At 31.3% G+C, this 9932-nt stretch overlaps 1 protein-coding gene across 1 annotated transcript; it reads left to right on the top strand.

Annotated features, from left to right (window-relative positions):
• The first annotated feature begins 826 nt into the window (after nucleotides 1–826).
• On the top strand, nucleotides 827–3707 carry LOC104809018 (serine/threonine protein phosphatase 2A 57 kDa regulatory subunit B' iota isoform-like). The gene is made up of 3 exons (XM_010534897.2): nucleotides 827–1154; nucleotides 1712–2880; nucleotides 3021–3707. Exons 2-3 carry the CDS (start codon nucleotides 1735–1737, stop codon nucleotides 3375–3377), a joined length of 1503 nt encoding a protein of 500 aa, XP_010533199.1. The 5' UTR covers nucleotides 827–1154; nucleotides 1712–1734; the 3' UTR covers nucleotides 3378–3707.
• The last annotated feature ends 6225 nt before the right edge of the window (nucleotides 3708–9932 follow it).

Below are 9932 nucleotides of genomic sequence, written 5' to 3'. Positions count from 1 at the left end.
GGAAGAGTGTATAATCCAAATCATATGGTACAATTTGTGTCATTCACCAAAAAAAAACTTCCATTAAATTAATGGCTATTCAATAGTTTTTTTTTTCTCGTGAAAAAATCCATCACGTACAATGAATTGAAATCTCTGCTTTGCTATTTTAAAAGTAGTACATTTATCACTACAGGCAGGTCACATAAATAAAAGGTGCATATACTTGAATAATTCAAAATACAATAAAATCAATAAATTTTTTAAATTATTATAATAAAAACATTCTTAAATAAAAATCTAAAATAAAAGATAAAATAGATTTTCCAAATTATAAAAATTTATTTACTGTTTTTTTTTAAAAGATGATATTGTACTGATTATTAAAATTTTAAAAAATCTGATAAAATGATTTGAATAGATTAGAAAAAAAAACTTAGAATCTTAACTAAATTAAATTAGAAATATCCAATTCAATTGAAGCAAATGTAATTAATATAATCGGATATGATTTCATACTAATTATTATTATTATTATTATTATTATTATGTCTGATGTTTATTAAACTATTTTTTTATTATTCTGACCAAAAAATGAAAAAAAAAATCGAAACAAAAAGGGTAGATCGTTCCAATTTTAGATAAATGGAAAAAAAAAATAAAAGAAAAAATAAAACAGATATGTGGTGCCGAAACATGAACAGACAGAGCCAAAGCACTTTTAATTACTTGGGACTGTTATAGTACATGAGGAGCTTCTTCTTTCTGTCCTTTTTTATTAATTAATTAATTAATTAAGCTTATTTATTTATTATCAGTCTTTGAATGAATGTGTTCCTTCCTTTTATTAAACTCAAAAGAAAGAAAAAATTTAGTTTGCAAAATGCTTATGGTTTCTCTCAAAACCTGGGATTCTGAGAAAATGCAACACCTCTCCTTCTTCTCTTCCTCCGAAGATGAACCCTACTTTGATCTCTCATGAATCTTGAGCATTTGTTTTCAAAGATCCTTTTATTACATTCAAACTCTCTCACAGAGAGAGAGAGAGAGAGAGAGAGAGAGAGAGAGAGAGAGAGAGAGAGAGAGAGAGAGCGCAAGATGAGCTTCCTTCAGATCTACCTTCTCTGCTCAAGATCCAGCCCTTGATCTCGGAGCTCAAGTGAAGGAAAAGAAAGGTTTGATTTTGTTGTGCGAATTCATGTTTCTATTTCGCCCTTTTGTTGATGCCTGGATTCATTAGCGTTTTGTTGGTCTTTCTGGGCTCCATTAACCTCAAACAAACTCGTGTTCTTGTGACTTTAGTGCTAACGAAGATCTAGATTTTGTCCCTCTGAAACAGTATTCTCCGAAGATCTGATTTTATTCCCCAGCTTTTGTCAATACCCAGATCCAGAATTGTTCGGAACTCCGTAATTTGTTCCCAGCTCCAAACCCTTTGTGTAGATTTTACCCCTCATCGAAAACCTGTGAATTCGATACATCTATGTGCAGACATGGAGTTATCTTAAGTGTATGTGCATGTCTTTGTTTCCATCGATACTCTAACCATCTGTCTGAAATCGTGCCGTGATGAAGATTCTGCTGCTGAAGATATGATTCCGACAGAAATCTTGAAATTGGGTCATGTGGTGTGCGTACAATAGCGCAAATGGCAGTGACATCTGCATTCTGGTGCCAGATTTCGGATCTTGCAACTTTTGGGTAATGTTTCTTAATGTTACTGTTGCTGCAGGTAGACTTTTTTTTTGTGTGACAATGTTGAAGCAGTTCTTGAGCAAACTTCCAAAGAAATCGACGAGGATAGACCAGTTCCATACTTCTGGCATTGATTCCAACAACCAGAGCTCCAGCCATGGAATTGCCACTCAATGTACAAACGTAGGAAACGTCCTTACAAGCAGATTAAGCGTCGTTAAGAGGGTTTCTTCTGCTGTTTTTCCGGCCAGCATCATGGGCGGATCGGATTCGGTTGACCCGTCTTTGTCTTTCAAAGACATTTCCAGCCCTCAGAGACAGAACCTGTTCATCAGTAAGTTGAACTTCTGCTGTCAAGACGTGGACAGCATGAGCTCGGAAGACGTTAAACGTCAAGTTCTTGCCGAGCTCGTGGATTTTGTTTCGTCTGGTCTGGCAAAGTTCAGCGAGCAAGCCATTGCCGCCACTTGTAGAATGTGTGCAGCTAATCTCTTTAGGGTTTTCCCTCCCAAAATTCGATGTTCTTCCACTGGTGGTGAAGGTGAGGATGATGAGCCGGTTTTCGATCCCGCTTGGTCGAGTTTACAGATCGTGTACGATATTCTCCTCCGGTTTGTCAGTTATAACTCTCTCGATGTAAAGGTGGCAAAGAAATATGTCGACCATTCTTTTATTCAGAAACTGCTCGATCTCTTCGATTCTGATGACCCTCGGGAGAGAGACTGCTTGAAGACAATTCTGCATAGGGTTTACGGAAAGTTCATGATTCATCGACCCTTTATCAGAAAAACAGTCAGCAATATAATATACCGTTTCGTCTTTGAGACCCAGCACTATAACGGTATAGCTGAACTGTTGGAGATATTTGGGAGTATCATTTCCGGGTTTGCGTTGCCATTGAAGGAAGAGCACAAGATATTTCTCCGGAGGGCTTTGATCCCTCTGCACAAGCCGAGATCCGTAGGCGTGTATCATCAACAGTTAACACATTGTGTTGTACAGTTTATCGATAAGGATCCGAAGTTGACGGGCGATGTCGTTAACGGGCTGTTGAAGTATTGGCCCGTGACGAATAGCCAGAAGGAGTTGATGTTTATCAGTGAGTTGGAAGAGATTCTTGAAATGACATGCATGGAGGAGTTCCAAATCTTCATGGTGCCTCTGTTTAAACGTATCGGATGCTGCCTCAATAGCTACCATTACCAGGTAATTCTGCAATCTGCTACTTCTACTGATTTTTCGATATCTCGGTCATATGATTATAGTTCTATTTCGTGACTGGATCGGTGTTGTAATGGTCTAGAGATCAAGAACTTGAGATTTTAGCTTTTTGTGACGAGTTTCAGGTAGCAGAAAGGGCGCATTTGCTATGGAACAACGAACACGTCCTAAACCTCGTGACGAACAACCGGGAACTGATCTTGCCTCTCGTGTTCTCAGCTCTCGAGCAAAACATCCGAAACCACTGGAACAGAGCCGTGCTTAGCCTGACACAGAACCTGAAGAAGATGTTGTCTGAAATGGACGAAGAACTCGTTACCGAATGTCAGAACAAACTAGAAGAGGAAAGCAAGAGGGTAACTTCAAATGCCGAGAAACGAGAATCCGCATGGCGGGTTCTTGAAACTGCCGCTAGCAACTTCAACGCTCCCGAAGCTTCTCCGCCTTTGAAACTCGCCTCGTGTGCCATCGTGGCCTGCTAGTTAATTACGGGTCGGAGATTTCTTCAGATCGGATATGGCGGAAATGTGAGGAATCATCAGTAACTTACTTAGAGGTGCCAACTGAGTTATGCTGTTGTGTTTTAACAGAGAAATATGTTGTGTGTTTTTGACAGCTTGTAATATGTTGTTGTTGAAGGCAAAGTTTGTGTCAAAAATGCAGGGGAAGTGTTTGTGTGTGGCCCCTTTTTTTATCCCTCACAAGAATTGTTTCCCATCCTTGTCCGGGATAATGTTATCCGGGATAAGAACAATCCCTGTGTTTTTTCCCTTGGAAGTGCCAAAATGAAGGGCCGAAAGACATTTATCTTTTTTCGTTTGAAAATGGAAAATGCCAAAAGGAAACGCAGAAAGACACTTAATTTCTTTGTTTTTGTGATGTCCCATTTCCCGCAAGATTTCTGTTCATATATATATATATATATATATCTACAAACGAACCAAATTTTTGCATGTGATATAAAATAAAATCAATGGTATTTTTATATTCAAAACTAATAATTGATGATTTTATATCATTTTTAGGTATTGAAATAGAGAATCTTTTTTTTTTTGAAATTTTCTGTCATCTAAATATGATAATAATTGAAAAATGATATTTTTTAGATGAAAACTAATACGAATAGAACTCAAATCTAACGGAAACAGTATATAGTTTTCTCAAAAAACGAAAAACTCTATCCAAAAATAAATAAATAAAAATCGAACAAAAATCCCAAAGGTCCATCTCTGATCCCAAAGGTTGGTAACAAAAATTGACCAGCCAAGCGTTACTTTGTTAGATGATGTGAATTTTTTTTTTTATGTTAAATGTGAAATTTTTTATTGGTTTAGATAAAACTTATTAAATAGTGTAGTTGGAGTTGTAGTAAATGAAATTGCTTTTCTAAATAATTACCCGAAAAAAAGAGTTACCAATCGTCATGATTTGAAAATTTAAAAAAAAATTATGATCTTGAAAGGCAGAAAAATATGAAATTTTTTGATTAAATTGTAGACGTGAAATGAATAAATCCTTACTATAATATCATATAAAGTTTTAATTGAATAAAAAAAACTACCCTTAATATTTTTATATGCTTAATGGAATTTTGGTGAATATTAAAATAATATTTCGTTGGTCACGGCTTGCTTGCCACTACTCCAACATAATGATCCCATAACGTGGAATAATTAACAACCACAATTGTACATTATCGACTTGGATCGAGTGTAGAAGCATGCATATTCATGTGATTTCTTTGTTTTGGCCAACATGTGAATCTACAACTTTTTTCACACAAAAAAAAAATCTTACCATTTTTCAGTAGTTGTTGATTAAATATACGAATTTTAAATTTTCCAAATAAATATACAAACTTTTAACTCCTGTTTTAAAATCCTAAATTTTTTAAAAATAAGGAAAATAAAGCATGAATTTTAAAATGATTCCAAAAAATAATTATGAAATGAAACCCTAAACTTTTAAAGATATCAAAATATCACCATAATATGGTGGTTTTTAGTAACTGTTTAAAAATTCAAGTTCTTATATAGAATATAAGAAAATTTAGTGAATTTATTTGGAAAATTTGAAATTCGTGTGTTTATTCCAATTTTTTTACAAGTTTTTTCGTGTATTAATATGTCATTTTTTCTAAACAATATATAGATAAGAAAATGTAAAATGTACATGAAAATTTAACAAGTGAGCATGTTTTGTCTTCGTCTCGACTTGCTCCTTGGTTTGTTTCCCAAAGGTATTCGTAAGTATAAGTATACGTATAGGTCAAAAAATATAAAACACAAACGATAATTCAACGGGCTGCCGTCTTTTTCTACAATATCTCCTGGATTTTCCGAGAAAATTATCTGTTTGGGAGGGAAGAGAAAGAAGAAGAAGAAGAAGAAAAGAGAAAAACAAATTGTGTGCATGAAATGAAACGGCATGTCATGATAATGTCCGAGGAGGCACGAGGAAAAAGAACGGCATGAACCATGATTTGATTTGCCCCCTCTCTATTAATCATATGTGGTAAATATTTATTTATTTATTTATTTATAATCATTTACAATCATTAATATAGAATTAAATGCTCTTTAATTGTGCTTTAAAAAGTAGTAATCCTGCTGCTAAGCGTGAGGTTTATCCTTGCCTTTTACCCAATGATTTCAAACAAATGACATAGAGATCCCATTCATATATATATATATATATATATATATATATATATTAGAAATATTTTACAAACAATGTGATTACTTACACGCAAGGGTCAAAACAAGTTGGCTTATTGGGATTCCTGTTAGTCAATACAGGTTAAAGTCGGAAATTAAGTTATTTAGTGTTGGGTGTGAATATAACTTTCGTTTTTTTATTTATCACATTTGAGTCATATGATTTTGGGATAAAATTCTCATATTTAATTAGTCAATAAAAGTAAATTAGATAGGTTAAAGTTGAAAATTAAATTGGTACGGCTTTCACCGGTCTGACTCGCCGCCATATTCTCATATTTAATTAGTCAATAAAAGTAAATTAGATAGGTTAAAGTTGAAAATTAAATTGGTACGGCTTTCCCCGGTCTGCCCCGCCGCCATCAACCTGCCAATTTTTTGGCTGGAGTCAGCCCGACCCGTTTTCTAAATCGGCTGGAAATATGCATTATGGGCCCGCCTCACTTAGATCGCAGGCTAGACGGGTCGACTCGCGCATGAAAGAAAAATATACGGTAAAAATATAAAAATATAAAAATAACATTTCGATAAGAGAAAATGTGTAATACAATTCATTACAAATAAGGAAAAATAACATATAAATACCTGAACTTTTACAAAAATCTTACATAAATATTTAAACTATAAAATTTCTATATAAATATCTGAACTTTTAAAAATCATATATAAATACCTAGACTTTTAAAAAAAAATTCAAATAAATATAAATTTCAGGTATTTTTTAAATAAAAATAAATGATACTATTAACGTATTTTGGATTTATTTCAAAGTTTTTTAGAAGTTTAGATATTTATATAGGATTTTAAAAAAGCTCAGGTATTTATATAAAAATTTTATAGTTTAGATATTTATGTAGAATTTTTTAAAAATTCAGATATTTATATGAGATTTTTTCTATAAATAATTAATATGAATGATGTTTCAATTTCAAAGATAATAAGATGGAAGCTTGGATTTTTTTTCCCTTTTTGTTAGAAAAAAACAGTTATTTCCAGTTCGATTTTTATATTATTCGGGTTTATTGGGATTCGATTTGAATTTAATTGTAATTGATAAAAATACGCATTTTATTACCAGAAAACTATAACAAATTATATCAAATCAATTTTAAATTATATTGAATCGTAATACATTATTTATTATTTATTTTAAATTAATTTTATGTATACGTATTAAAATAATCATGCCGGTAACACCAATAATTGGTGTTATAAAGCCCATAAAAGAGTAAATGTTATATGGGCCCATTTAGCTGAAAAGAGGGGCACTTTAAGCTGATGGCGCGAGAAGGCCCATTTAGAATTAAGGTGGGCCTTAAAAAGCCCATAAAAGAGTAAATGTTCCATGGGCTTGGAATAATATTATATCCCTGCATCAAATGAAAAGGCAAAACTCTTAAAAAATGTGTAAAAATCATGTAAATGAACGGTTTGGATGTGACACACGTAAGGCTATTACGGGAAATCAACGGTTGAGATTGACGAGTGGAATGAACAGTGTTCTGTATTGGCACCCGATGAGCGACACGTCAGGAAAATTGTAAAATCAACGGTTTCCACAGTGACAAGTGACAACCTTCCCATTTCTCTGTTTATTTTGCTGCTCTGTTATTATTATTATTATTACTACTATTATTATAAGTTCATGCCTAAAACGATATTTAATAATGCTTTTTGCTTGTTCTCTCTTTTCAGTAATGTGTGTATATATATATATATATATATATATATATATATATATATGGGAAAGAAATTCAAAAAAGAGTTGTAAATTTTATGCGAATGGAAGAAAATTTTAAGGAATGAAGTTTTTTTTAGTAATCGAGTGTCCTATACCAAAATTCAAACTAATATCTAAATCGATGGTCAATAATATAATTTGGAATATATATTTTCTCTCCAAATTTAAGATTCGAACTCGGGATATAACAAATATTTTACGTTTTATTTCACCAGTTAAATTATTCAAATTTGGGTGGAATTAAATTTTGTTGACTAAAATTCTGATCCTAAAATCAAATAATAGATTTTGGTGACACTTTTAAAATATTATATATATATATATATATATATAAACAAGAGTGTATATTTCAAGTGAATGAGGTGCACATGGGGAAGCTTGTATTGCGGCTTGTTTTTTTAATGAGAACATAAAGACGTTGAGCTACATATCGGCATCGTATTGGGAACATTATCTCCATTAAATTCCTACAACCCTAATCTATATTAGTTCTTAACCGTTCTTGATTTGGAAATTCCTTGATATTTGGATAAATACGACACATTCTGCGGATTTGTATAGGGTTGGATTTTTGGATTTGGTTATTAAAAAAAATCAAATAGCATTTTATAGATTAAATGAATAATTTTATAGTTATTCGAAATAATTCCGATGAATATAATTTTTTAAAATAAAATAAAATGAATTTAAAAATAAGTAAAAAAAATGAATCCCAAATAATTTTTTTTAGGAATCAGGACGAAATATTATATAAAAATCAATTCAGTATAATTAATTTTCAAAATGAAGAAATATGAAATTGAAAATAATCCAACCGAAATCTAATATAAGACCAGTGTTTATATGTTTTAGTATAAAAGGATAGTTGTGAATTAGAACATGATCATCGATTATATTCGAATAATGGAAGAAATTTGAAGCAAAATGTTATAAAATCTATTTAATTTTTGGACACAAACGTAATAAATTATCACAATTATTTAATGGAGTTATGCAATTAAAGGCAGTGGCTATGAACCACTGCGTATGGGTACCGACAAAATATGTGTCATGATAGATGTACACATCGGTCCATGTGGAGAGTTCGATAGTGATTGCTACAAAATTATTGTGTGTCCCGTTTTAAATCGTTCTCCACCTTTTTTTTTTCTATTATGGATATGAATAAATATTGTCTGTTTATACCAAAAAAAAATATTCTCATTACCTTTACACTATTTGTGTATTGAAAGGTATATATTTTTTCGTTTATTAACAAAAAATGTGTGATATTAGATATTTTTCGTTTATTAACAATTATCGTTACCTTAGTTTCCTAAATAAATGAACAATTTTTTTTATAAAAAAATTCATGGCGAATTTGACTTTTACAAAAAAAACCCCCAAAAGTATTAATTATTTTTTCTTTTTTAAAAAGAGATTATCAGCATTTTCCAAATTATCGAGTATTTGTTTCTGATATTTTGTCATTTTTGTTGATTGTTTTTAATATATAAAAAGTTATTAATTATTTTCATTGTTTAATGTTGATAACAATAGCATTTTAATTTAAACTGTAGATTTATTTGAAAATACAGTTATTTATATTAATTTTTTTTTATCGTATTTAATAAAATTTGATTTAGAAATTTATAAAATTTTGAATTTAATTTTAATAAATTTTTATAGAAAACAAAAATTTCTAAATAACTTTTACATAAATTACACGGAGTTTCGAAAATATTTGAGACGGATTTTTATATGTATGTAATTATAAATGATATCCATCTTAATATAAGGATTGTTTTAGGCGTTAACACAATTGCTTCCTCCCTTCCATCTACCATGACATGAATAATCTCTCGCCCGCACCCTTTATTAGTTTCATATACCTCTTTTTTTTTTTAATCAAGAGATGTATACATACACGTATATAAATGTCTTGCGGTCCTGATATATTTTAATGTATGTGTATATATTGTAATTATTTAAATTATTATTTTAGCTAATTGTTTTTAGCACGAATGAATTTTCAATTGGACCTTATAATTGAGATAGAGTATGTTTACTTGTGTGTATATATATATATACAAGGAATGTCTAAGGCAAGAAAATGTTAATAAACGAATATAAAGGGATGATGACACGGAAAGATTATACGGATCTTAGGATATTATACTATTTTTTTAGTTTGAAGGCATGATTAGGTGTAAACATAGATCGGATATTTGAAAATGGTTAGAGAGCTATATATCATATCCGGTTTTTGTTTTTTCGAATTTGAAAATGGAATACATTGTCCAATTCTAATTAATTAACTATTATCGGTACAATTTTCAATTCGGTTTTCTTTGGTATGCGGTACTTGGTTTAGCAGACAAATGTCATTGTCTGCAGAGCTATGTATCAATACCGTTTTTGCTGTCTGTATAGCCTTTTTAGCTTAGGTTAGTTTTTCGCAATGATTCTTTTCTATTCATTGAGTTGTATATAATCATGTACAAGGCCATTGGGTAATACACAGAGGAAATTCTAAAACTTTCCTCCAAGTTCTTTGAAGCTCGAAATGGTATCAGAGCGTGTGTGAACCTCTCTTTCCC

This window comes from Tarenaya hassleriana, unplaced genomic scaffold (assembly GCF_000463585.1).
Source record: "Tarenaya hassleriana unplaced genomic scaffold, ASM46358v1 Cleome15, whole genome shotgun sequence".
Lineage (NCBI taxonomy): Eukaryota > Viridiplantae > Streptophyta > Magnoliopsida > Brassicales > Cleomaceae > Tarenaya > Tarenaya hassleriana.
Note: the sequence above shows the minus strand (reverse complement) of the source record. Positions and strands in the feature narration are given on the sequence as shown.

Excerpts from the sequence above, each read along its gene's own strand:
- LOC104809018 (XM_010534897.2), top strand. The coding sequence starts at position 1,735 with ATGTTGAAGCAGTTCTTGAGCAAACTTCCAAAGAAATCGACGAGGATA. Across the intron at positions 2,881-3,020 it reads TCAATAGCTACCATTACCAG|GTAGCAGAAAGGGCGCATTT; the intron begins GTAATTCTGCAA and ends GACGAGTTTCAG.